Source organism: Dendrobates tinctorius, unplaced genomic scaffold (genome assembly GCF_039654945.1).
Source record: "Dendrobates tinctorius isolate UK_male_01 unplaced genomic scaffold, ASM3965494v1 ptg000064l, whole genome shotgun sequence".
Taxonomy (NCBI): domain Eukaryota; kingdom Metazoa; phylum Chordata; class Amphibia; order Anura; family Dendrobatidae; genus Dendrobates; species Dendrobates tinctorius.
In genome coordinates this window covers 19528162-19546778 of record NW_027361732.1, presented here as the reverse complement: position 1 = coordinate 19546778, position 18617 = coordinate 19528162, and the positions used below count along the sequence as shown (strand labels likewise).

The following is an 18617-nucleotide window of genomic DNA, read 5'->3' as shown; positions in this document are numbered from 1 at the left end:
GGCAGAGAGCCGGCTCGGGGGCGGAGCTACCCCTGGCCGTGCGTGCGCTTAAAAAGCGCTAATGTGAAACCGGCCATACATGTACATTATATCATACTAAGTGATAATGACGATCTTCACCTCTGTATTGAGAACGGATACTCAAAAAGATGTATAATTATTATTTATTGTATTATTATTATTATTTATTGTATTATTTAAGGAGCACATTCACATCAAAATTTGTAGCCACTTAATATACTGTATTGCTGTCATCATATTATATTGCACTGTGTAATGATTGCTCTTTTTGCCCTTCTACAAAGGTATTTCTTCTCTTTTTTTATGGAGAACTGGGATGTCTCCTGTCCCTTCATTTATCATTCCCTTTTTCAACTCTTGACCCATCTGCTCCACCTCCCTCGTGCCAGGGACATTTGCAGTGAATTTTGACTCAGATAAGGGAATTAGACTTCCTTTTTCTACATAAACGCTTAGAAGGATTCAGCTAGTTGTTTTTTAATCACGTGATGTTATAGACATAATGGAAAAGAGAAGAACTAACTGTGTAGAAAGGCAAAATGAGTAGTGATGACTGAGCATGCTCAGATGAGGTGTTATCTAAGCATGCTCGAGTGCTATTAGAGTAACTTCGGCTTGCTCTAATACCATGATTGAGTCACCTTGGCTGCATGTCTCGAGGCTGTTTGACAGCCGTAACACATGCAGGGATTGCCTGTTTGTTCGTGCACAAGCGTTTTTGCAATTTCTTGGTCAAGGAATGTACGGAAATGGGAAATGTTTTTGAATTGTAGTCGGCAGGAGGAGGCAAGGGCTTGGATATGTGGCTTGAAAGAGAGGGCAGAGTCGAGGATCACCCCGAGGCATTGAGCATGCAGGACTGGGGAAAGTGAGCAGCCATGGACATTGATGGTTAGGTCTGGTGGAGGGGAAGAGTGAGAAGGGGGAAAAATGATGAATTCTGTTTTGTCCATGTTCAGTTTTAGAAAGTGAGCAGAAAAGAAAGATGAAATAGCGGACAGACATTGTGGGATTTTGGTCAGTAAGGAGGTGATATTGGGTGAGATGATACTGCAATCTGTGGGATTCTATGAGCTGTCCAAGACCGAAGGTGTAGATGGAGAAGAGTAGGGGTCCTAGGACTGAGCCTTGGGGAACACCAACAGAGAGGGGGCGAGGTGAGGAGGTGGTGTGGAAGAGGGAGACACTAAATGTTCGGTTTGTTAGATATGATGAGATCCAGGATAGGGCCAAGTCTGTGACGCCAAGAGATGAGAGAGTCTGTAGCAGGAGGGAACGGTCCACAGTGTCGAAGGCAGAAGACAGGTCCAGGAGAAGGAGGACAGAGTAATGTCGCTTGTTATTGGCGGTTAATAGGTCATTGATGACTTTAGTTAGGGCAGTTTCAGATGAGTAATGCGGTCAGAAGCCAGATAGTAAGCGGTCAAAGAGGGAATAGGAGGAGAGGTGGGAGGCAGTTCAATATGGACATGCTGTTCCAGTAATTTTGAGGCGTAAGGGAGAAGTGATATCGGGCGATAGCTAGACATAGAGGATGGGTCGAGGGAGGGCTTTTTGAGGATGAATGATTAAGGCATGTTTGAAGGATGAGGGGAAGACACCATTTCACCAGTTCTATATAATATGATGACTGAAATATAATAAGAGGATAAAAATGCAGATAGGAGAACTTCTTCAACTTTGGGCTCGTTGATATTTATGTTTCTTGAGAATCCATCGTCATTGCAGAGGTACAGATTGTCATTATACCTTTGCATCATGTAAAGTACCTGTATTAGAGACTTCCTGCTCACCTACCTCCTTTTGTGTCTGACATTATAAGCTATTTTATTAGCCTTTTAAACATGTCTCAATAAAGAACTTATTTTTACTGAGCCCTGCCTATTCTTTGCGCAGTTATTTATTTCTTTATTTAATAACCCTCATGGTCATGGTCGCAGCTTAATAAACAAAAGATGTAAAAAATAAAGAGAAAAAAACACTCCTCAACAATTACTTTTCCACCTGCTCTTTGCCCGCTGTATGGTCTTCCATGCCTCCATCATTTCACATCTACGTCCTGATGCTCAATCTAGGCCAGGGCTTCCAGATGCAACCAGGCTCCAGAATTCACTGATCATACTCAGTGGTCTACTCAGGATTGGAAGTCCTGGGCCAGAGTGAACACAGGTCTCAGAGGTCACTGTGTAGACCTCTGATTTAACTATGCATGCAAAATGGAAACCCCAGCCAAGAGTGAACATTGGACTAGAGATGCCAATCTACTCAAGCTGGTAGAACAGGGAGCAGTAAGATGGGCAGAGAAGTGAGTATTGAGGAATGTTTTTCTTTTGTTTTAATTTTTTTTTTTTTCTGGCCCTCTAGTGTTCAGAAAGATGGCGGCCATAACTGGCTGCCATTCTGCTGAATTTGCGCAGAATAAATTACATAAAATGTTGTAATCTCCAGAATAAAGATTTGTTTAAATTCAATTAGAATTCAATTACTCTCAAATAATTTTTCCCATCTTTAATAAATAGAAATAAATTACAAGAAAAAGTTAAAAAATTTTTTTGCAAAAGTGAAAGAAAAATATACAGAACACAGAGGAAACTCACTGTATCTATCATTTTCCATTGTATCTATTATCTATTATTTCTATTATTTTCATTTATTGCTATATTAATACTTTTAATACTTTTTATATTGAAGTCTCCTTTACTGTAAAAAATGGTGGAATCAAACTGTCCACCTACTGATATATTTATATCATACAAAGTTTCTATAATAATAAATGCCCTAAGCAACTTCCGGTTGTAACAACTTCCGTCCAGTTGTAACCGGTGACGTCACCGCACACCTCTTTCCATGTTAACCCTCAACACACACACTCCACTCACCTTTCACCATCTCCACTCACGTCCACTCACTCTTTCACTCCACATACGACCCTTTCTCTCACTCCGTCTCTCATACTCACGCCGTCATCGCCGCTGATCCACGATCCCCGACATCATCTTCCGCCGGCGCCATCCTGGATCCAGACGTCCTCCACGCCGGCGACATGTTCTTGCGGCGATGCCATTTTGGATCGGCGAAATCCCGCGATAGTCAAGATGGCGTCGCCGCAAGAACATGTCGCCGGCGAGGACGACGTCGGGATCCAAAATGGCGTCGGCGAAAACTCGCGAGATTTCGTCGACGCCATTTTGGATCCCGACGTCGTCCACGCCAGCGACATGTTCTTCCGGCGACGCAATCTTGACTATCGCGGGATTTCACGATACTCAAGATGGCGTCGCCGCAAGAACATGTCGCCGGCGTGGACAACGTCTGGATCCAGGATGGCGCCGGCGGAAGAAGATGTCGGGGATCGTGGAGCAGCGGCGATGACGGCGTGAGTATGAGAGACGGAGTGAGAGAAGGGGTCGTATGTGAAGTGAAAGAGTGAGTGGAGATGGTGAAAGGTGAGAGGAGTGTGTGTTGAGGAGTGTGTGTGTTGAGGGTTAACATGGCAAGAGGTGTGATGCTATCGCATCCTCCCGATGCGATAGCATCGGGCCATAATCTAGTATAAAATATATTGCAATTTCATTTCTCTTTACTGTGCAAGCATTTTCATGAAATGTAGAATGTCATATGTCCTTGTTAATGCTTTTCATTCCTTATTGCTTTTGACGGACAGACATCTTCTGCAATACTGACTGAAGAAATCATTGAAATATGTCCTTGTCTTTCTCAATATACCTCACTGACCAAATACTTTACAAAAAAGTGATTCTATTTTCATTTTTAAACATTTTGGTGATATATTAGAGAATATTTTCTTGATTGACGAAGAATAACACAGGTATGCAAAATTTGGGTTTATGAAAATAGTTTCAAATCCAGTGACTGATTCTTAAGTTTTCTTTCACCCTGATTTAAAAAAAAAAAAAAACACTTCTATTTTTAACCATTAAGTATGGATTTTGCACAAAACGGTATGAAATTACTTACAAGCGTGATGAGCACGACAAATCTTTATCGTAGCCAAAAATGTACATAATAGTATATATAAAAATGTATTGAATATTAATTTTGCAACTTTATTGAGAATTAATTATTGTGCCTTTTCTCTTCAAAGCTTCTCTTGATACCCTTTGAGGATCTTCTCGGCGCAGCATCCAGCAGCAGTCCCCCATCATGTTTATGTTCTATCTGTGGCACTCCAGAGTCTGGTTGCCATGGTGACATTGCCTCCCTCTAAGGGGTGATGTCATGTCTGGAGGCAGGGGGGTACCCATGCCAGGTAACACAGTATACATGCCAATTCCTGCTGCAGGCCAGAAAGGGGAGCTTCCTTATAAATTCTGGCCAGCAGGTGGGGTTAGTGAGTCAGTAAGAAGACAGCTGAGAGAGTGAACAAGAGAGTTGTCATGGAAACGGGAGCAGTTGGAGCTCATGACAAGACAGTGGGAGTTGGTCTGTGGAGAGGGAAGGGACAGGAGCAGAGACAAGGGCTCTGGGGAACTAAAATTGCGTATAGCTGACCCCAGAGCGAAGCGCTGATAAAAAGGGACGCCAGAGTCCTTGACTGGTCAGGAGCTTATGCCCTGATAGCTGAATCTGGAGTGCAGGGGACTGCAAGTTCCTTGGCCACACTGAACACCTGAAGGCACGGCCGCAGACCAAGAACCCGGGGCTGACCATGAACAAGACAGTGCCCGTGATATAGACTCACGCTGTCAGTCATACAGGTTAGCAATCATCACGCAGGAGCGGGCCGCAGCTTCATTACAAGCAGCAGCGACCCAAAAATAGAGCGCAGAAGGAAGGTCCTCAACAACACCTTGCAGGGAGGATCCTCTGGATGCCTCCAGGCAAGCCGGACTCAATCCATCATCTGTATTTGGTACCCCAGATTGCATTAACATTCAAGTAAAATGTAAAGAAAATTGCACCTCTCTGTGTCCTTCACTTTTCCTCTGCACCCCAATGTTCACCATCTGAACATTCAAATATATTTGCCCTGGGGCCTCGCTCTACCCGTGGGGAGCTCAACCATCTTTGCTGCATCACCATCAGCCCCAGAGGACCAAAACCGCAGCGTCAGCCACCCATTGCCGAACACAACTGGTGGCGTCACGACCAAACACCACATAATTATCTTTTATTTTTACTGGGCATTTTTACTGGACGCCCAGGGCAACAGACCGGGTCACTGCCACAGTGACATCCCGTTTAAGAGCCTGACCGGCCGGGTACCGAGTAGCCTAAGGCCCTGTGGGGCGCTCCACTTCTACCTTGGTATCGTCATTCCATCTCCTTGATAACTTGATTAAATAATTATGCTTAACAGTGGCGCACATGGTTCATGGACCCACTGTGCCATAGGGCCATGCATGCCTAGGAAGGGGTGTAGCTTAGCGGCTACCTGATGTTGATTGGAACTCCTGATAGTGGAGACAGGCTGGGCTACAGGTAGCCACCAGGTAAAACATCAGTGGTCAAGTTCACTAACACTGCTTATGGGTTAGGACTCTGTTCAGACTTATAAGTTCTGACTCCTCTACAGAACGGTTACTGACCTGGATTCTGGTTATGTCCAGACTGGGCTGATTTGGAGACTGGTTTTAGCAGGCCGGATAAAAACATACCAGGGGGATGAGGTTTCAAGCACAGGCAAAACACGGACCAGGGGAGCAGATTCAGGCGCTGGCTGCACATGGCCCAGGGGAGCAGGTTCAGGGACTGGCCTCACATGTACCAGGGATTTTTGTACAGGACACTAGCCACATTGGGACAAGAGATTCTGGTACAGAACACTGGCCACACCATGACCAGGTAAACGGGTTGAGGACAATGCCACACCGGGACCAGAGGACCTCACAACTCACTAGTAGGAGAAACTAAACACTAATTAATATTGTTGCTTTGGCTACAGTGGAGGGAGTGTTTTACACAAGATGCCTCCCCAGCTATTGGCTGGGAGCCATTTTGCAGGTGTTCCCCATTACTGAATGCCTTCCAGCCAATCGCTAGGGACATTTTACTATGTACATGCTCTGCCCTTTTAAGAATGTGTCAGCGCACACATGCGCACACTAGGCATACTGCCAATATCCCTGCATGGAGGAGGAAGGGCAACCATGCAGGGGCATTGGTAATTGCATTGCAGAAATCTTTCTATTTGCTCTTCGCTTATAGCACCAAGGTTTTCAGAAAAGTAGTCCAAATGGTAATTTAAAAAAATTAACTTCAAATTCATAAAAAAAACAATGCTTTGAAACATTTCAGAATGTTCTCCATGATAGACTACAAAAACACATCATCCTATCATGAGTTTCCGAATATCTGGACACACAAAAATGCCTTCCTTCAGTTTTGCTTAGGACTGTCCCTGAAACTTGGTACACATGTAGTTAAAAGTCTACTTCTTTTAGTAGAGATTTCACAACCTGCTTCATCAGTTATCGTGGCAGGAGAATTTTAGTGGGATCAAATAAACTTTCCACAGCTATGTCCTTGAATCCAGGTTACAAGGTTGCAAAGATGTTCTCATTGGCCAACTTTTTTGGCTCCTGTGATGAGTCCTATCCACTGTACAATTTACACAGAAAGCATGGGTACTTCATATATCCTCCTTGCTGCCCAAGGAGCAAAGAGAGAACTTTCAAATCACCACATATTGTTCATCCTTGATTCTCATAGTTAAATTTCTTGTGAATAATTACTAAATTCTCATAGCTTTCCCCCAAATGCACAGAATGCCCTACAGGCACTGAAGCTTACTTTCTGCCATTGTGCAGTAGCACAGCTTACAAACGATTTTTTTGGATAAATCAATAAAGAGTCTCCACTTTCTTACATTGTACTCAATGTAAAATTTTTCTCTCAGCCCATGATCATCACTATAATCAACTAGAGCACTGTCTTAAGAAAAGTACGGAAGAAATTCCTTTTCTCTGCTTCTATACCATGAAAAACAATTTCTAGCCAATCTAATTACACCAAAATCATCCATCAAAGTTCAAGTAAAGAGGTCAAAATATTGTGCAAGAAAAAGCCCATGGAGTCAGTGTTTGTGAAAATACTGTACATGATGGAATGTTTTTATGATATTTTTACCGAGTTCAGTGATCGAAAGTACCATATTTTATGGCTTATAAAATGTATTGGTTTACTAGATACACCCCAAATTTTGAGGAGAGAAATAGGAAGAAAACTTTTTTAATAAAATGGTAGTGCTTCTTATAATTCATGCACCTAATAAAGGTACTGTCACACTTAGCGATGCACCAGCGATCCCGACCAGCGATATGACGCGGTCAGGATCGCTGGTGCATCGCTAAGTGGTCGCTAGTGAGCTGCCACACAGGCAGATCTCACCAGCGACATCGCTGGGGATGGGGGTCGCTACTTACCTGTCACACCAGGCGATCCTGCGTCCTCCCGCCCGGCTCCGCGTGTCGCTCGCCGTCACAGCAGGAAGCGCCGCAGGAAGCTGATGACGAGAAACAGTCCTGGACGTTCTCGCGCGATCAGCGATAACCAGCGGGGGAGCCGGTCATAGGTAAGTATCAGACACAGCGATGTCGCTAGCAATATCGCTATAACGTCACCAGTTATAGCAATATTGCTAGCGACATCTCTTAGTGTGACAGGGCCTTTAGGGTATGTGCACATGACCAGGAATGGCTCAGTATTTGCTCAGGATTTGACACAGGTGAAATCTGCACCAAATCTGCATCTGAGGTCACTGACAGGTCACCTGCATTTTTGATGCATTTTTTACATGCGTTTTTGATGCGTTTTTTCATTGCATGCGTTTTTTGTCACTTGAAATAAAGCTAATTGAAAGTTGGCTTCTGGGATGGAAAAAAAGTTATTTCTTGTTTGCAGATATATTGAGGTATGTTCCCATGGTCAGTAAACGCTGCAGGTTGGATGCTGCGTACATCCGCAATGTCCAACCTACAGCATCCAGCTGTTACAGCATTTCAGGAAATCCCATATTCACTATGCGTGCACCGATCCCCGCGGCTTCCCTGCAGAGACGGACATGCAGTGTGTCTTTCCAGACCGCATCATGTCAATTTATGAAGCTGCATAAAATACTCATTCACTATCATCAGATGTGGTAAAACCTCATTATCTTCTTAACCACATGCGTATTAAGTGCGGGAACACAGCTTACTACGCATATGTACTAATTTAAATAATGGTGAATCTTGAGACACAGCTGGAAGTACACGACACAGGAAATGGAGGAAAGCACAGAGAGAGAGGTCTCCTCCATTTTAATAAATAAATAATAATTTTAAAAAAATGTTGTGGGGTCCCCCTATATTTGTTAACCAGCCAGATTAAAGCAGACTACTAAGGCTATTATTTCAGGCTGGTAAGGATCCAATAAATTGCATGGGATCCCCCTATTTTTCTTAACCAGCCAAGCAAAAAGCAGACAGCTGCAGCCTGGTTCTCTCAGGCTGGCAAGCCTCATGGATTTTGGCCCTCACTAGCTTGAAAAGAGCAGCCCACAGCCGCCCCACAATTGTGGCACTTTACCCGGCTCTTCCCACTTGCCCTGTAGCGGCGGTAAGTGGGGTAATATTTGTGGGGTTGATGTCACCTTTGTATTGTCCGGTGTCACCAAGCCTTCGGCTTAGTAATGGAGAAGCGTCTATAAGACACCTATCCATTACTAATCCTACAGTTACATGGTAAATAAAGACACAGCCAAAATAAAGTCCTTTAATTAAAATAATGTGGATGGATACCATGTTTTGGCATAGGTGGTTTCCTTCATTGGAGACTGCCCTTCTCGTGGTTATTCCTTCCCAGGGAAAGACCTGGCTAGTCATTGCTTGCATTGAGAAACATGTGATGGTGTCTCCGCGGCTTGTGTTTTGCATGTTTTTACATATTTCCCATAAGGGATGGGGGCATTGCTCTAGAATCACTGCATTGAGAAACATGTGATGGTGTCTCCGCAGTGTTGGATGTTGATCTCCATGAGTTCATTCATCCTCATTTTTCACAGTCTTCTACTAGGCATTGCACCTACTGGCCAGTTTCTTACTCCACACTGATGAGGGGCAATACCCTGAAACAGCTGTCTGTGGATGGATACCATGTTTTGGCATAGGTGGTTTCCTTCATTGAAGACTGCCCTTCCCGTGGTTGTTCCTTCCCGGGGAAAGACCTGGCTAGTCATTGCTTGCATTGAGAAACATGTAATGGTGTCTCCGCGGCTTGTGTTTTGCATGTTTTTACATATTTCCCATAAGGGATGGGGGCATTGCTCTAGAGTCACTGCATTGAGATACATGTAATGGTGTCTCCGCAGTGTTGGATGTTGATCTCCATGAGTTCATTCATCCTCATTTTTCACTTTAATTAAAATAATGACACAGACTCCTTTAATAGATCTTAATTAAACCATTCTTACTGCATTGCCGAATTCCACCAAACATCTTGTTCTCCTGTAAGAAAAATAAACTATAAAAGCAACAGTATACCATACTTGTCCGCCTAAAAGATATACATACTGTCCCAAGATAAGTCCATCTCTGCTACATCTGGATGCCTTTGGCTGAACAGTGGCATTATGCCACCACTCAGCCTGAGACTGAGACACAGTGGAGCTTGAAGATGATGACTGCTGATGACCGGAGATAACTCGTTCACCGGTGGTCACATGCACTCCAGTTCTCGCCGTCAGCTGACCATGAGAACTTGGCTAGTGACTAGAAATAAAGTGCACGGCAGTTCTCATGGTCAGCTTAGCTCATCGCGAGAACTGCAGTGTAGGCGAAATTCCGGCTGAAACAAGGTAAGACATTATTTAAATTTGTAAACATGCATAGTAAGCTGCATTCCCACACTTAATACGCATGTGACTAAGAAGATAATGCGATTTTACCGCAACTAATGATAGCGTATGGGTAATTTATGCAGCGGAGATGGAGCGTCTCTGCTTCATAAATTGACATGCTGCTGTCTGGAATGATGCGCCACATGTGCTTCTCTGCAGGGAAGCCGGAGATGTCTCAGGACGCAAAGTGGAGATTGGATTTCATGAAATCCCATCCTCTATGCTGTAACATATGGCCGTTGTGGGTTTGACCTGTAGATGTACGCTGTGGATGTGTGCAGTGTCCATCTCGTAGCATTTACTGACTGTGGGAACATACCCTTATTATTTACCGTGGGTGGCAGCTGCAGTGGAGCGGGGCACCCATTAGGCAGCAGTGCAGTGATGTTGCTGACCAGAGGTGGGACAAAGGGGTATTCGGAGGTGCATTTATGCGGGTGTTCAGTGGCATGGGGATTCTGCTGACATTTTGTTAAAGCCCGGACCTTCCGCACTTCCATAGTTTACGTTGCAGTGGAATCCGGGAAAATGGCTGCCGAGGACAGGGAATGCACAGATGAAAATCTTGGCACTAAGATCTCATCTCCCAAAATCTTGGTGCCAAGATCTCCATTTGCGCATGCACCGCCCCCAGAAGCCATATCCCCAGAGTTCTCCACAATGAAAGTGCAGGGGCTTTGAGCTTTAACAAAATATCGGCGGATCCACCATGCCACCGAGCACCTGCAGCGCTGCATCTCCGAATACCCACTCCTCCCAGTCTGAGGCCCACAGCATTGCCCCACTCTAGCCTCCGCCAGCAGCGTCCTTTGGACCCCGCTCAACCGCAGCCGGTAAGGTGGATTCGAATTATAAGACACACTCCAAGATTTCACCTAAAATTTTGGGGAAAAAGTGATTCTTATAATCAAAAAAATATGGTATATAAAAATTACCTTTCAAACAATTTTACCCTTGCAGACCTGTGTAATGAATCTGAAAAGTTATTAAACTAAGAAACTAAAGATTTAATTTTCAAAATAAATATTTATTGAAAAGTGATTCAATAATTTACAATATACGACTAAATATTTACACATAAATTGAAAGATATATACAAGCAATGCCAAATAAATATTTACAAATTAATGTGGTTATTAAATACTCTATATTGATGGCCTATCCATAGGCACTGCCGCTGTTTAGCTGTTGTCATGTGCTCATTTGAGGAATTGAACTATACTTTCATCATCAACTGTATAATGACCATACTGGGATACTGCAGATCTTGGTGGATCTTCAGTATCCTGCTACACAGTTGATGGAGCTATGCTGTTCCACTCCGCCCCTGATAACATCCAGACAGCAGTGAGAACATCTGATCAGTGGGGTGCCAGGTCTGGTTCCTGCACTAATCTGATATTGACAAAATATCATAAAAAATAGGTCATCAATATAAAAGTACTGGACAACCTTTTTAAGGGGTAAATTAACTATTTCTACATCCTGATAGCTAAACAGTATGTAATCATATTTTGCGTCGTGCTGTTTCACATTTCCAAAAAATGTATTTGAAATCCTTACTAAACAAGGACATACAGGAAATTATCTTCATTTTATACATTGTCATCAGTGAGGATCATGACTCTTTATAAAAGGTCTAGGAGTATTACAACATTAGGTCATGGGTTCACATTCCATGGTAAAACATTGGTTTAGTTTTTTTTTCAGGCTACAACCCTCTAGCAATATACAGTGATACTTTTTTTGCATCCAAAATTGCAGTAAAAATGGTTTCTACAGAGTTTGTCCTCTGAAAGAAGAGGGACGATGCAACTTAACTGAAAAACCTCTACAGGAAAAATCTTGTCCCGATCATGGGTGGTCTTATAAAGAGCTTCCACTATGCAATAACCCTAAAAGGTTGTTGCAATTTCACAAGGTTGTAATGTAATTGGAGAATAGTAATTTGATTCTTGGTGTCTTTTGGAAGGCCTGGGTGGAGAGCGCATGGTCTGTCTGCTAACCAAGTCTTGTTCACTTTGTCCATGCATCCTTCCATCTGGCATCCTGTTGTTATAATAGTAAGAGTCTTTCGGAGTATAATGAGGGATATGAACATTGGGTAGTCTATGATGGTAGTATGTGTTATAATAAGTTGGTACTAGGGAATAAGACATAGAACATCCCTTCTCGTATTGCGTGGTATAATTTCCAGGGTATTGAGCCTTATTGCTTGGATGGCTTTCGACATTTTTGCATGTTGATGAATTTCCAATGTATGTGGAACCTTAAAAATAATTTTAAAAGAATGTGTTATTTTAGTACAGCTACATTTAGTAAAATTGTCATGTTTAACATGAAAAAATTTACATTTTTTGCTTAGCCTCTTTTAAATTTTGAAAAGCATTAAAACTATTTCATTTAAATGAATCTTCTCCAAATGCCAGTATTGTTCCAGTCCTCTCTTGCACCATGTGACTGCAGTTGTGACCTAACATGGTCTTCTGTGTCATTTGGAAGTCACTTTCTCAATGTTCGCCTATGAGACACAGAAGGAGGCTCACATAGACTTACATTAAATGGAATCTGTCACCCCATTTTAGCCCAATCAGCTGCCGCCACCACCATCAGAGGCTTATCTACGGCATTCTGTAATGCTGTAGATAAGCCCCCAATGTAACCTGAAAGCTAAGAAAAACAAGATAGATTATACTCACCGGGGGGGCGGGTGTGGTGGGTGCCACGGTACGGTCCGGTGCCTCCCATCTTCATACAATGCCATCCTCCTTCTTACTTCTGTCGCGGCTCCTGTGCAGGCATACTATATCTGCCCTGTTGAGGGCAGAGTAAAGTACTGCAGTGCGCAGGTGCCGGGAAAGGACAGAGAGGTCCAGCGCCCGCGCACTGCAGTACTTTACTCTGCCCTCAATAGGGCAGGTAAAGTACGCCTGCGCAGGAGCAGCGGCAGAAATGAAAAGGACGGCATCGTATGAAGATGGGAGGTGCCGGACCGGACCACGACACCCATCGGACCGGACCAGACGCCCGGGTGAGTATAATCTAACTTGTTTTTCTTATCTTTCAGGTTACATTGGGGGGCTTTTCTACAGCATTACAGAATGCTGTAGATAAGCCCCTAATGGCGGTGCCGGCAGCTGATAGGGCTAAAATGAGTTGACAGATTCCCTTTAAGGCCACATGTTCACACATTCAGTATTTGGTCAGTATTTTCCATCAGTATGTGTAAGCCAAAACCAGGCGTGGAACAATAACAGGAAAAGTATCATAGAAACACATCCCAACTTCTGTATTTATCACACACTCCTGATTTGGGCTTACAAATACAGTGGTAAAATACTGACCAAATACTGGATGTGTGAAAGTGGCCAAATAAACCAACTAATGTTCCGCTGTGCGAGCCAGCCATGAAAATAGGATAAAACAGCAATGTGTAATTATTGCACTGTGAAATAGGTGAAACTCTGAATAAGTGATGGCTAAAGGAGGCGTTTAGAAAAAGAAAAACAACACCAGATACCACAACAACAACAACAGAGAGCGTCTAAAAAATTCTAATAGTCTAAAGGGATTGGGGGTTTGTTACTATTATTCCAAAAGCACATGTACGAGCAGAGTAAAACAGAAAAAAAACATGAAATTATTATTTTTTTTTTTTTTGCAAAAGTGAAAGAAAACTGTATAAAATATTGACCTAAACTCATTGGGGCCAATTCATCAAAGCTTTAAAAAGAAAAAAACCTGGCATAAGAACAGCTTTGAAAAATCACACATTTTTGAGTTGTACAAAAGGTTTGCGGCTTTTAGTCTTTTCATGCCAGTTTGAATCAGCGCCGCTGAAATGGGTGGGAGAGGGAATGGCTATGCCAATCTACCAAATTAATAAAAAATGAAAGCGTTTTAGATACTAGAAATACTTTTCCAGTCCATGACTGGATTAGCACTTCTGGTGCAGCATGTGTATCTTAATAAGTTTGGCGCTATCTTCTCCACCCAGACTGGTGTAACGTGAGCCAGTTTTGAAGAGTGAAGAGTCAGTCCTATTGTATATATATTTTTATTGCATATATTATCTAAAAATAAGATAAATCAGCTTATTAGGTTTTAACTTGATTAGCACTAAACATTCTCTTGCTGGGCAAACAATATGGTATCCTAAAGCCCCCGTTACACACTGCGATATCGCTAGCATTATCGTTGTAACGTCACCGATTTTGTGACGTTGCAGCGATATTGTTAGCGATATCGCTGCATGTGATACTTACTTCCGACCGTCTCCCCCGCTGATTATCACTGATCGCGCGAGAAGCTCCTGGATCATTCTTCGTCGGCCACTTCCTGTGGCGCTTCCTGCTGTGACGACGAGCGACGCGTGGAGCCGGGCGGGAGGACGCAGGATCGCCGCGTCTGACAGGTAAGTAGCGATCCCCGTCCCCAGCGATGTCGCTGGTGAGATCTGCCTGTGTGGCAGCTCACTAGCAACCACCTAGCGATGCACCAGCGATCCTGACCGCGTCATATCGCTGGTCGGGATCGCTGGTGCATCGCTAGGTGTAACGGTACCCTTAGGTTGCAGTCACACACCCATGTGAATTTCAGTGTACTGCCTGATTTTTCATCAGACAACACACAGGCGTGCTGAGTAAGTCATGTCCTACTTCTTAACATCGGATCAAAATAGGACATACTCTTGAGTTCAACAGGCCTCATTCTCAGATCCATCAATTTCACAGATGTGTGGATGGATTTCTGAGACTTTATGGACTTGAGAGCTGTCCAATAAATATATCGACATCACTCAAAAATTTCACATGGATGTATGAATGCATCCTTATGGTAACTACTAGTGGAAAATAGAAATGAAGAGCAATTCTGAGTGAGGTACAGAGTGATAATCATACACTTTGTATATACACTGAACAATCTACATGTATAACCTACCGCCTTTTAAAGAAACCCTCCAATCTATTTATTTTATTAAATATGTGTGTATGTAGTGTAGTGTTAGTGTATTAATATGCTCACCTACCTGCCGCTCTCTCCCGAGTCCAGCGCCATTTTTCTCTTCCTGAGTGATGTCACCACTCTGAAGATTATCTGGGTCACACTACGCTCTGCATCTTTTACAATGTAGGTCTATGGAGGGACAGAACGAGGCTTCATAGAATTACATTGTAAAAGAAACTTCCGGCTCACGCATAGAGCCTATCATAGAGTGGAGCCGGCTAGTCTCAACTGTGATGACGTCTCTCAGAAGAGAAGCAGATTGGTGCTGGATACCGGAGAAAGTAGCAGTAGATGGATATATTAATACACTACACTACATTTCATACATATAAGCACATATGTAATAAATAATATAGATGAGTGCTTCTTTAACTATGTGGCATGAGGCATACTATCTTATTTAGCACTGTACTCTTAATTATTCCCCTCAGCTGTGAAGAAGAAACACAAGAAAATACAAGATTGTGCTATGACTTACCAATTTGTTTCTGTGTTGTTATGCCATGGTCTTTTTTCCCACTCTCTCCACTTGCATCAGAATCACTGTCATTGAAGTCACTGTCTCCTTTGCCACTGTCCTTTGCACTTAACTGTTCAACTTGAGAATTTATACTGAAAAATAAAATATAGAAATAAAATTGATTATCACAGTGCATACAAGTTTAGGACATAATTATTGTTTCTCCATTTTTAACTACTTAATAGAAATATTTGACTTATTCATTTATAGCATAAACATTGCTACTAGTAAAATAAACTACTGCATGCAGTTAGTATGTACTAGTCAACTATAAGTGGCTGATCACATGCTTATAGGCAAAATTGCTGCTTCTTGAATGACCTGAGAAACTGACCAATATAGTAGCGCAAATAAAGAGTAATATTCACTATTACCTTATGCTTCTTGAAGAACTGTCCCTCTGACATCTGGATGATTGATGTAACAGGGCAGAATCTGAATTCTGAGAAGAAAAAAAGAATAATATTAAACAAAATGTTGCCAAAGTATATTTATTAAGGTCTGATAGACATTGAAAATGGAAATTTGTAGGACAGAAAGTTGAATGAAAAGTATAAAATTCAGTGAATTCTTATGACTTACTTCTGAAGCGCTTGGGTGGTCCTCACACTCGTCCGTTCTGGATGATAGGCTGCATTCTTCTGACTCGGTGTTGATTGATAGATGACATGAGTCAGACTGAGAGATGGAAGAGCTTGATTGAGTCTCCTTAGTTGTGCTATTCAGTAGTTGGTCTTTTCCTTCTCCTTTCATCCTTTTGTCTTCAATGTCTACCTTGGAATTGCTCGTTTTATTTTTACAAGAACAGGCCACAAACAAGATGGCAAATAGAAGCAAGGCACAGCCTCCAGCAAGAACGCCAATGAAAACTATGGACAAGTCCATCTGGCGTTGTTCTTCTGCAGATGTTTGCATAATTACTATTTCTACATTGGATGGAAATGAATCTGTGAGAATAAAGTTTATAGTTGTGTTGCAATGCAGGGGAGGCTTTCCACCGTCATAGATTGCAATTACAATACTTAAGTCCTTATCTTGCAATGAGTCAATTTTCCTACATAAGGATAATTCACCAGTCACTCTGTTTATGGTGAATAATTTCTTGTTATCTTGTACAATAGAGTATGTCAGCTTGGCATTCAGTCCATCATCTTTATCTGTGGCTTTGAGCTGTAAAACTAAGTAATTTTGTGGGGCATTGATTGGCAGCATAACTTCAGCCATTCCATTGTCCAAAAAAGGGAACGTTATCACTGGCATATTATCATTTTCATCTATTATTTTGACCTTCACATGAGTGCGGCTTGAAAGCTGTGGATCACCATTGTCATAAGCCTCAACTTGAAAATCCAGTTGCTGAAGCTTTTCGTAGTCCATAGACCTTACAGCACGCAGCACTCCTGACTCTGCATCAATGGCGACAAATGTGGATAGTGATTGTCCCACTATTTTTGCATCAACAAGCTTGTAAGATATTTTCCCATTAAGCCCAAAATCAAGGTCTTTGGCATTCAAGGCAGCGAGATAAGCACCAGCCACATTGTTTTCTAGGACTGACACTTCATATATTGGTTTAGCAAATAGAGGGGCATTGTCGTTTTCATCACTCACCCTGATGGTATATTGCTTTATGGTTTTCAGTGAGGGGAGTCCTAGATCTTCAGCCACCAATGTAAAGTTGTATTCTGCTATCTTTTCACGATCAAGAACAGAGGTGGTGACGATCATGAAACTGTCATCATAAGCATCCTTCAGTCTGAAATGTTCATGTCCATACAGTGTGCATTGAACTTTACTGTTCACCCCAGAGTCTTTGTCAGTGGTACTAATCAATGCTACAAAACTGTTTTCAGGAGCTGCTTCACTTAAGTAAGCTATGCTGTTGTCCATAGAAGTCAGTGGAGTGATGGTGATAGTTGGGGCATTGTCATTAACATCAATTACATTAACAGTTATTTTACAGGTACCAGTTAATGGGTTAGGACTTAAATCATGAGCTTGTACCTCAAATTCATAGCTCTGTTTAGTTTCAAAGTCAACTTTGCCTTCAAGTATTACACCTCCAGATTTAGGATCAATTTTAAAAACTTGACGTACCTCTGGGGAGACATTAGGGCTGAAAGTGTAGACAATTTCTCCATTTTTACCTTCGTCTGGGTCTTCTGCGTTGAGATCTAGTAGAATGTATCCTGCTGGAGCATCCTCCATTATTTCTACTATGACAGCACTCTTCTCAAAGACAGGACTGTTATCATTGAAGTCCAAAATTCGAACATGAACTAACGCTGTGCCAGAAAGTGGTGGGCTTCCTCCATCCATTGCCACTAGTTCCATTGCATATGTAGATTTAATTTCTCGGTCTAACTCCTTCAACAACACCAAGTCAACATATTTAATCCCATCTTCTCTTGTCTGCACATCAATGCTAAAATGACTATTGGCAGTGAGTTCGTAGCTCTGAATAGAGTTTGCCCCAATATCTTCATCAATTGCTATTTGTAAAGGAATTCGAGTGCCCACAGTTGAACTTTCAGATATGTCCACATGCATCTCAGAGCTGGGAAAATGAGGTCTGTTGTCATTAACATCTCTTACCTCCAATTTAACATTAATCAGGTGTAACTGGTCCTTTGAAAAACTGATCACATCTATTGCCAGGATACAGCTTGAAGACTGTCTGCAGATTTGTTCCCGATCTATTGGTTCACCAATAGTCAGCTGTCCATCACTTTCCTGGACATGGATAACAGAGTTGTTAAACTGCTTCATGATGCGGAAATTGGTAGCTGGTATTTCTGTAGAGTTAAACATCGGATGTTCTGATAAAATTGCAATTACGGTTCCTGGAGCTTCCTCTTCGTAGATGTAGTGATAAGCAATTTCCCCAAAAGATAATGAAATCATCAAACTCAGCAACAGTGCAGATCGAAAGCTTAAATGGTCCAACATTTTTAGTCCTTTACTCCTTTCTTTGCAGTTGCAAAAATTCAAGCAGCAATGCTAAAAAGTCCTTAAACCTTGTCAAGCAGAGGAGAATGCTGGATAAGTGAAGCCCTCCAGCTGTGAAGCCACCCAGCACAATCTTGATAAGTAGCCCTTGTGTTCAGGACAGGACAGTGCTGAAAACTGTCCTTTTCCCCAGGTTATAAGCTCAAGGATATGTAAATTAGCTTCCCTCTTCACCAATCTCTTGTGTCTTAAAGACAAATGGTCAGTGAAGCTGAGCAAATG

At 42.4% G+C, this 18617-nt stretch overlaps 1 protein-coding gene across 1 annotated transcript; it reads right to left on the bottom strand.

The window, feature by feature from the left end:
- Window positions 1-11714: 11714 nt before the first annotated feature.
- On the bottom strand, window positions 11715-18335 carry LOC141094416 (protocadherin-8-like). Its single transcript, XM_073580201.1, has 5 exons — window positions 15969-18335; window positions 15761-15828; window positions 15345-15478; window positions 14518-14631; window positions 11715-12128 (listed from the first exon to the last, which is right to left on the bottom strand). The coding sequence occupies exons 1-5, from the start codon at window positions 18333-18335 to the stop codon at window positions 11755-11757; spliced, it is 3057 nt and encodes a 1018-aa protein (XP_073436302.1). The 3' UTR covers window positions 11715-11754.
- Window positions 18336-18617: the final 282 nt, after the last annotated feature.

Bases quoted from the DNA above. Each gene is read 5' to 3' on its own strand.
- LOC141094416 (XM_073580201.1), bottom strand. From the start codon at position 18,335: ATGTTGGACCATTTAAGCTTTCGATCTGCACTGTTGCTGAGTTTGATG. The intron at 15,479-15,760 runs GTAATAGTGAAT...TTTATTTTTCAG, and splicing joins AGTTCTTCAAGAAGCATAAG to TATAAATTCTCAAGTTGAAC. The intron at 14,632-15,344 runs GTAAGTCATAGC...TTTATTGGACAG, and splicing joins AACAACACAGAAACAAATTG to CTCTCAAGTCCATAAAGTCT.